This window comes from Trifolium pratense, linkage group LG2, assembly GCF_020283565.1.
Source record: "Trifolium pratense cultivar HEN17-A07 linkage group LG2, ARS_RC_1.1, whole genome shotgun sequence".
Taxonomy (NCBI): Eukaryota; Viridiplantae; Streptophyta; class Magnoliopsida; order Fabales; family Fabaceae; genus Trifolium; species Trifolium pratense.
The window spans coordinates 24,609,372-24,626,146 of record NC_060060.1 but is presented as its reverse complement, the minus strand read 5'-3'; the positions used below and the strand labels follow the sequence as shown (position 1 = coordinate 24,626,146).

Below are 16,775 nucleotides of genomic sequence, written 5' to 3'. Positions count from 1 at the left end.
CAAAAAAAGAAAAAAGGGTCCATTATACTATAGATAGTTTATAGTTATGGATTCCTCTGATATATCAACTTTTTATTTTACCATAGCAAAGTTAACTCATATTATCATTAATCAAATAGTACTCAGATACAAAGAGGAATAGAATCAAATAAACGGTGACTAACAAACTTGAAATAATAGTGGATACTAAATTACTAAACTTAAACACCAGATGAATTGGAATAAATTGAGTTAACTACTAGTTGAGAATCACTTTCAAAGACAACTGGATGCCATAATGATTGTGTTGGTAAGGGCAGTAGCTTCACCTTCCATAACAGACATTCTAGAAAATCTCCATCGAGTTTGTGCCATGACGAATTTGCCTCTGCTGTTCCGAAAGCAGCAGTTTGTTGACATAGTACCAATATCCTCAAAGAAAGTTGCATCAACATTACATTTAAGCCAATCAGTTGGTGGGCGAGCCCTCTTTGCTACAGGCTGGTTATGACCTGCAGAATTACTGCTGTCAACAGGCCGCTCTGCAGAAACACCACTGTCATGGGGCTGGTTTGCATCATACCAAGCTTTCCATGTCTCAAGCCTACAAACCAATCAGCTGCGCCGTGCCGTGCATGCCATGTTATTCCAAGTCCTCAGTACTGCATATGTTTAAAAGCAGGTCTGCTATGTTATTGAACTGCTGCATACACGTCTGCACCACACATGACAAACCTGGTTCCTATCTGACTTGAAAGATTACTCACTGTAGTTGTGTGCGGATGATATTTGGTTTAAAAAAAAAAAAGCTAGTTAAACATTGTATAGCTACTGATTATAGTCAAACTGAATATGTATTTTTTCCAAAACCGTGTGTATTTCTTCCATATGAAGATGTGTTTTTTCACCGGCAATGAACTCACTGACAACACCATCAATCTCTACTGAGCTACAACCTGGTGACTTGTTTGCCCCTTTGATTTTCATCATATCCCTCACCCTTCTTGCATCAGTATGTTTCCCAGATGCTGCATACAAATTAGAAAGCAAAACATATACTCCACTGTGAATGTGATTATCCAACCGCAACACTTTTTCAGCTGCAAGTTCAGCCAGTTGAGTTTCTCCATGATTACAACATGCACTCAGAAATGCTCTCCAAGCCAATGTCTCTTCAGAACCATTCCATGAATTGGTCATTTTTCTTATTACCACCATAGCTTCTTCAAAAAACCCTTTTCTGCTTAGCAAGTCAACTAAACAACTATAATGTTCACTTTTTGGCTCAATATGGTAAACACTACACATTTTATCCAACAACATCAAACCTTCATATGCCATTCCTGAGTAACTACAAGCAGTAAAAACAGCGATGAATGTTATATCATCAGGTTTCATCCCAACTTTTTCCATTTCATAAAACAACTTGAGTGCACCTTTTCCATCTCCATGCATTGCCATACCAGAAATCATAGCATTCCAACATATAATATCTCTCTCTTGCATTGAATCGAATAATCTTTTCGCCAATTCCAAATTCCCACATTTAGCATACATATCTAATAAACTAGTACTCAAACGAACACTCAACGGCACTAGCTTTGATCGATTCAAACACCTATGGATCCAAACACCAATATCCAAAGCACCTAGATGAGCACAAGCAGAAAGAATACTCACAAATATAGACTCATCAGGTACTATATCAGTCAACTGCATCAAACGAAACAAATAAAGACTTTCCTTGAAGCAACTATTTTGCACATAACCAGAAATCATAGCACCCCAAATCCCTTTATCCTTCTCAGGTGCTTCATCAAAGAACAATCTAGCTGAATCAACATCACCCACTTTTGCATATCCAGAAATCATCACACTCCAAGAAACTGCACTTAACCAAGGAATTTCGTCAAACACGTGCCTTGCAGCCACAACATCACCAAAAACACAGTACATTGCCATCAAACTATTACCCACAAAGATATCAAACACAAGACCCAATTTTGAACCATACCCATGAATCATTTTCCCAAAAGAACAATCATGAATTGATGCACAAGCCTTCAACAAGTAAGGTAAAGTATAGTTATCAGGTTTCAATTCACTCTGAAGCATTTTAACAAACACATGGAGGGTGCTTTTGAACTTGTTATTGACTAGAAAAGCTTTGATGATTGTATTGTATATACAAAGTGTGGGATTCTGAATTCTTTCAAAGACTCTACATGCATAATTGAGGCTTCCATGATGATGTGAGTGTGATGAACAGAAAGCCAAAATTCTGCTTATAGCAAAAGTATTGTTTTCAAGGCCTGTTGTGAATACTTGTGCATGTGCTTGTTCGAGGTGTTTCATGTTCTTGCATTTCTCTAATAGTACTAAGCATCTTTTGGTGCTACTTGACATGGGAATTGTGAAGTTACAATATTCATTCACCTATCTTTTTTCTCTACAAGATTAGTTTCATATTATAACTAAGGTTTAATTGATCCTCTATTTTATGAAACTCATGAAAATAGTTTTTAACTTTTTTATCTCTATTTTCATATTTATTACAATTTTGGTATCGATCCATGTGTTTCCATTAAATTTTGTGATTTTTGGCATCATAAAAAGTTATTTATTGTCTTTAATATTGAATCTAAAGATAAAATATTGCATTTGAGATATGCAGGGGCTGGAGTTTGAACCCAGACATCCCTATTCACCTTAAGACTTGAGGGAAATTTCTAGTCAGTAAACTATTTGATAAATATAAAATAATAATAATAATAATATGATAAGAGTATAAAATTGATGGAATGAATTGAGTAAAGAAATCAATATGAAAATAATAAATAGAACCTATTTAGTCCTGAAAAATATAAAGACTAAAATTTTGTCCTACCATAACAAAATACATTCTTTTATTCTTGGATACTTTTAATCATTTTGTATAACCCCTGGCTGTTCAACCTTTGTTGCACTTGAAGATGTCACTTATTGGTAAAATAAAAACTCTAACTTAGATATTCTTATATCATCCTATCTATTTTTCGTGTGCCATATCTATTTCCATTTATACTCTTTCGGTACTTAAGTATGAAACGTTATAAAAATGAGAAATTTTTGAAAAATGTCGTCCGCTACTTAAGTAGCGGAAGAAAGTATTTTTATAAATTCGTAGGGCATGCGAGAAAATGGGTAGAGTGAGAAAATAAAATCCCCTCTAACTTAGGGTCTTTACTACAAATTGAGTTTACTTATTTTTGTCTTTCATTATTTTGATGGGTTTCCTCCATGTGGATGAGAGTGCTCTATTAACTTTGTATTTAAAAATGAACTATAGGGTGTTTTGGAGAATTTGAAGTTGGCTATGAGGTACGATTTTAACATGGTAGAGATGCATGTTGATTCTATGATTGGTGATGAGGAATTTATATAATAGGTCTGGGAAGAAGAGATCCGTTTGGTTCAAATAATCTACCAATGAGGTTAAGATTTGTCACACTTATCGTGAAGTCAACTCTTATGTTGATACGTAAGCAACATTGGGTTGTGGTAATGGCTCGAAGATGATTATTTATGAGCGGTCTTCAACTCATATTTGTTCTTTACTTTTTGTTATGTTACATCCCTATATACTTTTTGGATTTGAAATCCATGTATTCAAAATTGCATGCAATCATGCCTTCAAATCAAAATTTTAGGAGAGATTTGATTGTCACATCAAGATCCAACAATACAATTTTTAAAATATACTTTAAATTTGGACTGTCTAATCTTAATCAGATGATCAAATCTCTCCTAACTTCATATAGATTTAAAACAATTTAAATAATAAAAATAAATATACTTTAAATTTGAACCGTTTGATATAAGATTGAACGACCTAACTACATAACTGCATGCAATTTAAATCTATATTTTTTAGGCCTATTAACAATATTTTGGCTCAATTAATTGATAAAATAATTTGGGCTTTGCCCTCTACCATTCACCAAAAAAATATAAAAAACATATCAAGTGATAATAAAATCCTTTTTTCATTTTTTTGATAAATAGTGATAATAAAATCCTTGAAACTAATAAATCTCAATAAAAGATTGATATCAAATAAAAATTTATATAAGATTCAAAATTAATTAAAAAAGGGACGACTGTTTTAAGATTTTCAATCACAAAAGGTCCCGTAAAAAACAATCACGATGTTTGTTTTACCTTTTAATAAAAAAATTAGTTTAGAGTACTAGAAACTTGTTTAGAGGCTCGTGCATTCACACATGTCCATTAATTTTAATTCGATATTTAAGTTTATTATTATATTAAGGTAGAAAATTTATTTAGAATAAACTATTTAAAAATTTGTTAAAAAGTATTGTTAAAATATAAGTGAAATAAATTACATTTTTTTTTTGGGTCAAAAGTAACTTGGTGGTTGGAATTCCACCTTTTTCAAGGTTAAAAAATTAAGTGGTCAGGATTCGAACACCCGACTCCATTTGTATACATTGATTTGCTCAACTTCTTTGATGTTATTAGATTGAGTGATTCATATATTTTTTTTGACAAAGAGTGATTCATATTTTTATGTGTAGATTTATTCAACAAATGAAAATTATTATTCGAGTAAAATTATATTTAAAGGTAGAAACTCTAGAATATTATTAAAATTGATGAAGACAAATTAGGTTACTTGGTAGCAATTACTTTTAATATATTGTTAATATTTTATTTTTATTTTTTTTACTAAACTTTCATTTTTTTATGCCTAAACTTTCTATAATCTTTTTATTGTTTTTTTTTTTCCTATTTTTATGGATAGGTTCATATTTTTATTTTGTTCCTATCTTTATGTATAAAAAAAATTGTGTAAAAAAAAATCCAATAAAAATAAAATAAAATAATGATAAGATACATATAAAGATCATGTTTTTTATTCCTCCAAAAAAATTATATTTTTTGTCTAGAAATTATAAAGATTTTATTTGGATTGAGAAAAAATATTAAAATCACCTCAACCCTAAGGGCCTGTTTGGTTCGAAGTAGATGAAGAGGAGGGAGGTGAGGGGATAATCTTAACAAAAAAAGATTTCTTTTTATTAAGGATTTTATTTTGGTCAAGAAATTATAAGGATTTTATTTGGATTGAAAAAAAATATTAAAATCACCTCAACTCTATAAATATAGTATACCAAAAAAATCGAATAATATTTTCAAAAGCTAAAACCAATTAGTTTCCTTTCTGATACATGTAGAAAGAAAAACAAACGACCCTAAATCCTAATCCATGGATTACGAGTACAACTATAACATAAAAATAGTTACAATTCCAGAACCAACCTTTACAATCCCAAACTATGATCCTTTTAGTCACAACTTCTACATTAATTTCCATTGCACCCAAATTAATTTTCCCTTGCATACCAAAGCTTCAAACTCAATCTCTGATTTTTCGACCACCGTGGATCAAATTTTTAAATTTCCCTTTACAATATTAGATATTGATGATAACAAATTTTTATATGACTTTTTTTCATTCGTGCCTATTTCTTTTGACATATTGAAAGAAATCATACCCAAAATTGCTGAATTTGCTAGGGAAGAAGTTGCAAATAATGATGAAGATCATAATATGTGGGAGATAGATGTGGAACTTGAAGTTATTTCATGGTATATTGAAGATTATGATAATGTGACAGCTCTATTTGTTGTGGATATGTTGAAAAAAGATGAAACAAATCATTCTTCTTGTTACTCTAGAGATCAATGTTCAATTTGTTTAGAAGAGTTCGGCGAGGGGTTGAAATCGGAATATGTTATGACAAAGTGTTTACATATTTTTCATAGAGAGTGTATTTTTGAATGGTTCAGAAGATGCAGTAGTCATCAATCATCGTTCTTGTGTCCATTGTGCCGTAATTGTCAAATGATACATTTTACCCAACTCTAAATTACATCTTGAATGTATTTACCTTTTTTTTTGTGCAAAAGAGGGTTGAAGTCCATGTATTTACCTTCTCTATTTATTTTAATGGATTATTGTGTTTTTTCTTCAATATATTATTATTATTATTATTATTATTATTATTATTATGATGGTTTTTATTTTTCTTAGTGCAATTTAAGTTGGCATCGGTCTTTTATTTTATGTTTTTGATGTTAACTCCGGTGAAAAAACTAGAAAATCAGTGAAAATCGGTCTTGATTTTAGAAAACCACTCAGTTCAAAAAATTAATTAAAATTTTGTTTTTTATGTTGCTTTATACTATATTATTATTTATATTTTCAGCGTCGTAACAAGAAGTAATAAACAAACGCAACAGAGTTGAAATTTCTTTTTAAGTAACAAACAAGAAGTAACAAACGCAACAAAATCTGTTAAAATAATGGCCCAAAATATTATAAAATGAAGCTAACTTTTTTTTGGTCAAGAGCTAACTTTCATTTTGACCAAATAAAAATAATTATTAAGTATACTAGATCTAAAATTATTATTTATTCTTTAACACTATTTATTTATTATCTGGTTCAATAGCGGTTCAACTGATTAAACTGTGATCAGGAAGTCTCGTCAGCTCGATCTTCGATCCGGATTTTAAAACATTTATGTTGAAATTTTGGGGGATTTAGGGGAAAGATTAAGAGGAAATAATAAGGAACAATAAAATATTATTGATAATGATGTCAATAACCCTAATTACAATATTTACATTACTATTTACATCAATAAAATAGTATGACTACCTTGGTATTTATAACCAAGTGAATAAACTTAAATCTAAACTAAATCCCTTTATTATAGGGCTAAGAATAAACAAACCAAATCATAGAGATATTTTCTCAACAAATAATATAATATTTTCTATATTCTAACAATTTATTTTATGCAAAATTCAGCTCAATTTCAGGGGTGAATATGGCAAAGACAGCTAAAAAAACTTGTTGACATCATCAACAAGAAAATGTAAATGTACTCTTGTCCCTTCTATCTAGGTTTCATCTCATTGCATAAATATTTGAAAATGAATTTTTACATAAACTACGTTTTTCAACTGACTTACTTGAATAGTTTCAAAAATGTTTCTGACTTGATTGAATATATCAATTCAAGTCAGAAGCATGTTTTATTCGAAACAATTTTAGACAAACCAGCTTGAATGAAAATGCAGTTCAATTCAATAATTTGAGAACCAGATCAGTTCAAAAGGATAACAACCCAATGAACCGAGGCCGGGGATGGGGAGAGACAAAAACCACCCCGACCCGCCATGCCTAGTCAAGTGTCAACACACAGAATATCAAAAGCTATTAATTCTTTCTGTCCAGTAAGGATACCCCTCACCCAACGGCACTTTGGTCATAAGCGCAAATCTATGAGAAATATGACCAGGATGGATGAAGGTTCTTTGCCGCAGCAAAAAGAATAAAGCAAAGACATTGGTCTTCCCATCCCATAACACTATTGGACAATCTTTCATCTAATCTAATTTCTTCATTGGTGCTTCTATAGGTCCTCTCCATACAATGCCTAACCCAGTAAATGATCCATCAATGTCATGCAGATTTGATTTTTTTTTTTTTTTTGCTTTGGTTGTTGTCTAGCTAACACAATCCTACTTTTGTTTGGATTTAACTGCATCACCTTACTGTTTTTTCTTTATACTGTAGCTGTAGGTGACCTGTGTCCAACCATAATTGTTCTCATTGTTCTTCATGATCCGTGTCGACTTCATTATTGGACTGTTCAGCTCCTGCACTATTATGCGAAGTGTTTAAGTTGTCTCCGTTCTGCACCAAAGTTAAACAACAACAGAGTTGTCACATCACAGCAGCCTAAATAATCCACTCAAAGCTAAAATATATCCCAAAACTCGAGCACACCTCCAATGCTTCTCTCCCTGCCCCTTTCTCTTTTCAATTGAGATGTAACGGAGGGTAAACAAATCACAATGAGTAATGGAATTTAAACCTTTAAACAAGTCGTATTTTTAGTGAGATATACTTTAAATCTGGGCCGGTATGTCAAAAATTTTGGCTTTTAAACAACAGAATTTAGACCTTTAAACAAGTCATTTTGTTTGCTACAAGTACTACAAAATGTCCATGCCGTTCTTTTTACGGGTAACAAATAGACATAAAACATTTTTGCTGAGAATTTAAAATCTTTGAGACATCTATTACAAATACCAAACAGCATCATAGTAGGCATCATCAGTATCCAGAAACCAAAAAGGTTAACACAAATTTTAGTTCAATCCTTTGGACAAATGACAGGAATATCATATTTAGGCTGGTTACTGAGAATATGAGATAAATAAAGCAGATAGAGCTTTACCTTTTTGATGAGACCACGAATGGGCATAACTTCATAAAGCTTGCGCATAAGCATTTCTTCTTCCACCTAACAACCAGAACTCAAAAATTTAGGGGATTCAAATTTTTGTAGGTGTCATGTGATTGTGTTCAAAATAATAATCACCAAAGATAAGTTTGACTATAGTTAATTATATCTTGAATATTATGATATGCAACAAATAAAACAAAACAAAACAATCCTGGTATACGTCATAGCCAACAACCAAAAAGGGGGAACAAGTTATACTTGGTCACAGCCAGAGTACCAGATCAAAAATTCAACCAATTTTTAAAGGTTTTCCCCTCGGCCTCTATTGAGTCAACAGATTAGTAACTAAGGCAATTGAAAGATTGCAAATGAAGTCATAATCATATATTAAAATGTGTCATAAATGTATCATAAATAAGATATATCAGACAACTATATATCAAAAGGAATGACTCTTTTGCTGCAAGAGACTGGAATGAAATGCTCTTGATTCATGGAATAAAATTTACCCCAAGCTTAGTATCACATAGCAAAGATAAAGGAATCGCCTATATTATGTGATGGGGAATTTTCCATCATTAAAAAAATATCACATTCTAAAGATGTCGATTTTCTCTCTTGAAAGTGTCAGCCAAATTTTTTTGTTGCCATTGTTAGCAGTACAGCGAATAGCCGTTTCCTAAATTGATAGGAGAATAAAGCCAAGAGTAAAGCAAAATACACAAAGCCGATGATGTAATACTACAAATCCCAATACCCAAGAAAGGCACTGTGTATGCAGGGGCAATATACCAACCTGAAGTTTTTGTAATTCATGTAACATTGATCTATATGCATCCATAAGGACCTCATTCTGCTTATCCATATGCCTATTCATCAGAAAACAGCAATTCAAAAAACAGTTCAAAGCATATTAATCACACTATGAAAAACACAAAAAGTAGATAGGAAGTGTACTTCAACAACTCTCCAGAGTGTCTTGGGTCAAACTTTCCAGGCTCCATCGTTATACAATAATTGAAGACCAAACCTGAAAATAACCAACACACGTTATTCTGTAAATCAAAAAGGAAACGCTAAAACCTAATTGCATCTTACAAGTAATTTAAAAAATTCAACACTGTACAACCCAAAATCCTAAATGGCCACTAAAAGATGAGCACACATTAGGAAATAAGAAGAGACTTGAAGCATGTGTACCAAATATAAAATAAAAAGTTTCAATGGAATATGTGAAGAACCAAAAAATGAGGAGTGAAGCAAATCAGTAACTAGAATTGAAGTGGGTGTGTCAATGATTGAAGATACAACTCGGTGTTTTGAATTATGCAAGTGACAGAGGAAAGTTTGTTCCTTTGTCTCTGCTCCAATCGCATAATAGGTTTCAGTCCACGAGCTATTTGCTTCAATATTGGGTACCTAACGTATATGTAAAACAACTAAAATTTGGTCGATGAGATCCACTCGGCATTTAATTAATCCTGGATTAGTTTTTTTTTAAGGTTGAATTTCCTCCTAAAATGTAAGCTAAATTTTATTAAGTAAAATGCAATAGATATCAGTCCATTTTGTTTCCAAGTACTTTCAAAAGTAACTATAATATATCTTACTCCCTATGTCTTCTTGCTCGTCTTTAAAATTTCAGAAATCCAAAGCTTAAAATAAATCCAAACTTGCTTAATGATCTCCATTCAATGATGGAATATGATCTTTCCATGAAATAATAAATGGTTATTTAAATTTAAATTATGACAGCTAACATTTACCTTTTTGAAATGTCATAAAACAAGGTTCACGTTGAAATGTTTGCACTGTAATATTTCTTGCTTTTGAATAATGCCAACAACATTTTATTTATTTTTTGAATGGAAAATTGTTAGTATGTTATTGTTATGTTAGTTTTTTTTACACCTTGACAATTGATTGCACGATAATGATGAAACTTCTAGGGTTGGGAACAGTATTTTACTGTAAGGGATCAAGGTAGTCAAACTCAAGATCCTATCTAGGATCAAGAGGGAGGTAAAAAACCGAAATGGCCACAAGATAAGGAATAATTTATCTCTGATTCTGGTTCAGATTGAGTGAGACACACTGAGCAATCATGTTCAGGTTCTCAGCAGCTACTACATACACTATCAAACCTAAGTGTTGGTGTCCTGCTTCTAAACTCTTCAATGAAATTGTCTGAAGGACTGAGATGGAACTCAAATGACTCACGTGAGTTTTAAGAGATATAATCTTCTTGTGAAGGAGTAGAAGAGGAGGATGAAGGTGAAGCAAGGATACCAATAATTAGGATAGTCCTAATAATGCCTTTGAATATGGATATTGACAAGGCAGTGTTTACTAGAATAATACACAACACTCCTTCAGGTGGTGCTCGGAGACTTGATAGACCCATTTTGATTATCAAAGAAAGTTACTTAGGTTGATCATCAAAAAATGTCTCGCATCTAATGAGTCTATTACAAAAGCACAGTAAGCCAAACAGGAATCATGAGAGACACCACCTTGTTTTGCTTTATAAAAACAGTACTACATCATTGCATCGCATTCCATACACTTAATCATTTAATCATGCAGAGTACATCACTGATTAGTGATCACACACAATCTAAGGTCGAACTAATCATACTTTATTTTAAACACCAATTATTCGCTCATGCTCCCATACCCATTATAATAAACACCAAACAATATTCGCTTAAGCACACATAACCAATCTAACAATATGCTTTTTCATATGCTCACTATGGTTCCCACACCAACACTTTATTTTCAAAGGTTCTTCAGAAAGAAAAGAAGAGTTTAAGAATGGCAAGGGAAAGTTGAAACTTACTAGATACTAAAAACCAGAAAGTAAACTTCTAAGGACTTTGGGCAACGAAGCTGAATAATGGCTCAGATAAGGCGAATATTAAAAAGAAGGCAGCAGAGCGGCAATCTCGGGACTGCGACTTGAAGCTGCGGTTTTGGCAGAGAAACTGTAATTTCAGGAAGCAAAGCTGTGAAAGGGAGAACTGATTAAGGCTATAATAATAATAATAATAATATTCTAAGAGAATAACCTTCACACACTCAAGATTCTCTATGTCAGTTTTGTCCTAATATATAAGACAGCATAGAATGCACAGGGCATGAACCAAATTTTTGTAGAAACTCAAGTCCTAAAATAAAAAATTGCAGTTCTAAAAATAAACCAGCTACATGTATTCAAGCAAAATCAACACACAATGATTAAGAAACAAATTAAAATCAAGAAGAAGCTAATAAGCAGAAATCAACAAAGCTGACAGAAAGAGATTAAAAAACTAGTGAGAACGAGTAAACAAATTTCATCTTCTTCACGAAAGAGTTGCAAAACTATCACAAAAAATACTTTTTTTTGAAGAAAACTATCACAAAAAATACTGAAGCAATAAAAATGAACAGGAGAGAAAAGGAGCACTCGCATAACATAAAACTCGTGAAAGTGAACTGGCAAGCTATGCGACTCGTGAACTGGTATTTAAACTGCTGAGAAGGATTTGCTATTCGTGAACCTTGGAAAATCGAAGGTTGGATTCATTGAAATTAGTTTTTATTTTTATTTTTTTTTGAAGATATGGTATCTGGCCAAGGACCAACTAATCTGAGGGATACCAATCCCACCGTCCACTAGCGGGGGGTCCATTAAAAATCAGAGCTTCGCTCTATATGGTCTAGCCCAACATAGGAAGTGGCATCAGCAGGATTCGAACCTAAGACGTTGAGAGGAGCACACTCCAAAGTCCCAAGCCTTCACCACCAGGCCAACCCATGTGGGTTTGAACTTAGGGTTTGTTAAATTGCGATCGGGAAATTGAGATTTGTTGGTTTTCACCACCAGTATCCAGCTCACTGGACCGTTTAATCTGGTTCGGATGTCAGTTTGGGAAATTGAAATACAAGTGACATACAAGTGATGCTATAGGCATTACTGTTAAGAGTCCCACATCGGTTAAGAGATGGTCTGACTAAGTGTTTATATACTAGAGGCAATCCTCACCTTACAAGCCGGTTTTGTAAGGATGACTTAGACCCAAAACTCATTTCTAAGATGGTATCAGAGCCTCTCCACGATCCGACCTGTTATCAAGTTTACGTTATCGAGCTACCCACCGATAGTGTTTATATACTAGAGGCAATCCTCACCTTACAAGCCGGTTTTGTAAGGATGAGTTAGGCCCAAAACTCAATTCTAAGAATTACCTATGTATGATTCAAAATCAACATAAAAGTGATGCTCTGCTTAAAAGGTGCTTGCTACAAATACAATGCATCTAATCTAATCTATATAAAACCTTAACATAAATTCCGAATATAAAGCATCAAAATTAAAAAGGAAAGATTAAAAAACTGATAAATTGAATCACTAACCCTAATAAACAAACAAATTAAGAACTCAATTATTCGATAACAGAAATGCTTACTGTATATCGCTGTTTCTGGACTGGAGGCCAACGAGCAGCTCCGGCTAGTTGAGTTGAATTCAGTGCTGCGACGCCAACTTGTTTATGTGGCAAGCAACGCCGCACAGACCGTTTCTTCTTTTTCTTTTTATTAATTTTTTTGGTAAAAAAAATGTTAATATAATATTAGTATTGTGAAAATAAAAAAAAAAAATTGGTTACTTTCTTTTTGTCAAGTAGTCTAGTGCACAGAAAATTCACCTTAAAGGTGAAAAAGTGGAGTATCCAGAGTTCGAATCCCGGCTCCTGCACATAAAGTGTGATTTCCCTATCAACTGAGCTAAGTTCACGGGGACAAAATTTTGGTTACTTTAGTTTTATCGAAAATTTCTTATGTGGTGGACTGTTTTAAAAACTGGATTGCCCGGTCAAACAGGGAATTAGAGGGGGTTATCGGTGGTTCAATTGTTGAATCGGTCATGCTATTGACAGGTAGAAAGTAGAAACGGGTCAGAATTGGGATTCAAACTTCAAAATTTTCATTTATTTATTTGAAAAGGTGAATTTTTAGCAATTAAAATACTTGACAATTAAAAAAAAGAATAAAAATAGTAGTATTATATAAATTACTTCTCTTTGTAGAGAGCCTAGGGAGAAAATAGAGAAATGGAAGAGGATTAATGTCCACGGTCACAATAACCACATCATTATATTTTGGGGTTCTTTTAGGGGGTGATTCTAACGCGGTTCTGAATATGGGAGAAAGAAGAGGTAGTAATGGGGAGTAGCCAAAATTAAAGGATGAATTTTTCTTTTTCTGTCGACTTAATGGACGTAGTAGATGTATCAGCAGGGACGGATCCAGAAACTTATTATACGGGGGGCCGAAAATAGGAATATAACAAAACTAATTTATTTATAATATGTTTTTATGCTAATATAAGAACAATTATTTTGATCCTTAAGTATTTTTTTTTTTTAACCAAAAGGTGGAAGCTAAGAGCTATCCACACTAAAATATAATATATAAAGAGAGATAATAAAAACAAGTACAAATGGAGGGGACCAAACCAAACTCCATTAAGCAAAACAAATTCCAAAACTAGGCATTCCTAGTTTGTTCTCATCAAAATAGTCACTAATAAACAAATGAGGATCATTCCAAAACACAAAGAAAGCTAGGGACAAACCATGATTAGTTATAAGGTCAGTCACCTGATTTCCTTCTCTAAAGATATGAGTAACAATGCAATTCATTTGATTGATCATGAACAAAACATTTTTCCATCTATTCCTTAAATCTCAAGTAACTAGTTTAGAGGGATTATTAAAAGCTGAAACTACTATGGTTGAATCTGATTCTAACCAAAGAGATCTCCAATTCTTCTATAAGCAATTTCAATGGCTCTCATTGCACCACAAAGCTCAACAAAAACAAAAGATGCAACACCTAAGGTCTCGAAAAATCCATAAATAAAATCAGCTTCATGGTTCCTAAAAATACCACCACATAAAGCATTACCTGGATTGTCACAAGAAGCACCATCAATATTGCACTTTATCCAATTCAACAAAGGCGGCTGCTAGTAGATTTCTTTGATAACTGAAACTTTTGGGTGATGTATAGTAATTCTAAACATCTTCAAAAATATAAAATCTTTGATAGCATTAGAGGAAAGTTTACTAGTATTGTTACCAATCAAAGAAGTATTAACTATGATCATGGATAAAGCAGATTTCCAAGATATAGCTGTATTATTGTACCTGGCTTGATTCCTTACTAACCAGAAGGTGTTCAACAAATTAATGATTGCAGCGGCATAGTGACTTTACATTGAGGAGACCAATTCAAATCACAAAGTTTTCATATGTCCTCTATTGAAGTGAATTGCAAAACCAAGTTTAAGCAACTAGCAAGCCAAGACCAGAGTTTAATTGCAAATTCACACTCAAAGAAAATATGGAAAGAGGATTCCACATGATTATTACAAAGATTGCACACAGAGGGAATTGAACAACCTCTAAGCATGAGATTCTCATCAGTTGGCACCTTACCATGCATAAGTCTCCATACCAAAAGAGATTTAGATGGAGGTATATCAGAACTCCAAATGATTTGTGCCCAATGTAAGTCCTGATACTGTTGCATTTTAAATTGATAAGCTTCCTTGAGCTCCAAGTCACCAGAATCAGTATGCTTCCATAAGAGTTTGTCTTGAGATTGATCCATGGGGATTATAACTTGATGAACAATTGAAGTCAGATTGTTGAACGCATGAGACAACTGGGGTGGAATATTCCATTGACCATTTAAGATGTAATCACTCACTGTAGAGGTAAGCAATTGACTAGTTTGAAATGGAATATTGAACTAATCAGCTAAATTAAGGTGCTCCACACCAATTATCATTCCAAAAATTGATCTCCTCCCCATTGCCAAGAAGCCAAATTATGTTTTTCATAATCACTGTAAATTCATCTCTTATACTGCTCCATATAGAGGAGAAGATGTGATGCTGAATAATCTATCTTTTTCTAAAAACTCTATCTCTTATTAAATTTGCCCAAGAAGTTTGAGAATTGAAAAGATTCCAACATAATTTGAGATTAGTGGCTTTGTTCAACTTAGACAAGGATATTAGGGGGTGTTTGTTTCAAGGTTAGGAATAATATTCCTGGGAATATATGGGTTGGAATAAATATACTCATGTTAGTTACAAGGTTGACATGAAATTATTCCTGGATATGAAGTTTCCTTGGAATAAAATAACTTCCAATAACTTCTCTTATTCTCATGATTTTATTCCCAAGGAAATGGGTGGGAAAGAAAAGTTCCCATGAAAATGGGAATACATTTTAAATAACTTCCAATAACTTCTCTTTTACCCACTTTTATCAGTAATTCCTAGGAATGTAGTTAATATGAACCAAACATGTTTTTTTTAAAATACTTGGGAATAAAGTTCCCATTATTATTTCCTGGGAATATGATTCCTGGGAATAAAATTAACAACCTTGAAACAAACGCCCCCTTAAGTTTAGACCACCTTGAGAAAAAGGCCTACGTACAAATCTTCTTCCAAGAAGTAGTTACTAGTTTTCTTTTGTCAATGTCTTCACTCTATATAAAATTCCTAACACATTTCTCAATATCTTTAAGTAAAGCAGCAAGCCAAGAATAAAGAGATATACTGTAGGTTAGCATACTTTGTATTACAGATCTAACCAATTGAACTCTTCCAGCTATAGATAGAAGTGAAGCTTTCCAAGCCGAGAGTTTCAACTTAATTTTATCAGGAATATGTTGTAAGTACGAAGCTTTAGGCTTACCTTTAAAGATTGAAACCCATAAATAATTGAAAGGAAGAGAGCCTATGTTGAAATTAAGAAACTAAACTATTAGATTCAATTTGCCTTAAGTAATGAAACCAGAAAATATGGTTGATTTGGAATTATTAATAACCTAACCAGATTCAAGAGCATGGTTAGTAAATAAATCCTTCAGAGCTTTAAGACCAGCTAGATTATGTAACACCCAAACCCATTATTTAAATATTTCTACCTTAGTAAAATCTTTTTCAAAATACGCAACGGAAAATCACATTTAATTTATTGAATGTCGGTTCGAGTATTACACTCCTCTACCAAAATAATACTAATGTAATTAATTAGTAAAAACAGTGTTTATACAATTCTTTGAATCAAATAATGTATTTATTGATTATACAAAACAACCTAGATAAGGAGACTCTATATACATATAAAACCCCTTTTCCCGTGTCACAATCAGAGCAGAGCTTCACCGACGACTCGACATCGAATACCACAAAACCTGTAAATCTGGACCCCCAATGGTCCAGCACATAACACATAAAAGAGAGTTAGATAACATACTCAAAATATACAAGTGTAAGTAAATGGTACTTAAACACTTCTTCATAAAAACATGCATAATCATACATTATACATATACATCACCATCATTCATGCATATTCATATATCATGCATATACTTCATTTATCACCTAATCAAACA

General features: G+C 32.7%; 2 protein-coding genes across 4 annotated transcripts; both read right to left on the bottom strand.

Moving 5' to 3' along the window:
- Positions 1-83: 83 nt before the first annotated feature.
- On the bottom strand, positions 84-2,496 carry LOC123911454 (pentatricopeptide repeat-containing protein At2g20540-like). The gene has a single exon (XM_045962871.1). The coding sequence runs from the start codon at positions 2,383-2,385 to the stop codon at positions 808-810; it is 1,578 nt and encodes a 525-aa protein (XP_045818827.1). The 5' UTR covers positions 2,386-2,496; the 3' UTR covers positions 84-807.
- Positions 2,497-7,115: 4,619 nt separating this feature from the next.
- Positions 7,116-12,886, bottom strand: LOC123911453. 3 transcript variants are annotated; one of them, XM_045962869.1, is made up of 6 exons: positions 12,761-12,886; positions 11,149-11,314; positions 9,264-9,336; positions 9,103-9,175; positions 8,298-8,363; positions 7,116-7,750 (listed from the first exon to the last, which is right to left on the bottom strand). In XM_045962869.1, the coding sequence occupies exons 3-6, from the start codon at positions 9,308-9,310 to the stop codon at positions 7,664-7,666; spliced, it is 273 nt and encodes a 90-aa protein (XP_045818825.1). In that variant the 5' UTR covers positions 9,311-9,336; positions 11,149-11,314; positions 12,761-12,886; the 3' UTR covers positions 7,116-7,663. The 3 variants fall into 3 exon arrangements, with proteins under 3 accessions (XP_045818825.1, XP_045818824.1, XP_045818823.1); XM_045962868.1 differs by having other exon boundaries at positions 11,149-11,293; positions 12,761-12,880; XM_045962867.1 differs by lacking the exon at positions 11,149-11,314 and having other exon boundaries at positions 12,761-12,880.
- Between the last annotated feature and the right edge of the window lie 3,889 nt (positions 12,887-16,775).

What these genes read in the sequence shown, in the direction of transcription:
- LOC123911454 (XM_045962871.1), bottom strand. Translation starts at nt 2,385, where the DNA reads ATGTCAAGTAGCACCAAAAGATGCTTAGTACTATTAGAGAAATGCAAG.
- LOC123911453 (XM_045962869.1), bottom strand. Translation starts at nt 9,310, where the DNA reads ATGGAGCCTGGAAAGTTTGACCCAAGACACTCTGGAGAGTTGTTGAA. An exon ending in CACTCTGGAGAGTTGTTGAA is followed by an intron (nt 9,176 to 9,263) that starts GTACACTTCCTA and finishes TCTGATGAATAG; the next exon opens with GCATATGGATAAGCAGAATG. An exon ending in TTCGTGGTCTCATCAAAAAG is followed by an intron (nt 7,751 to 8,297) that starts GTAAAGCTCTAT and finishes ACTTTGGTGCAG; the next exon opens with AACGGAGACAACTTAAACAC.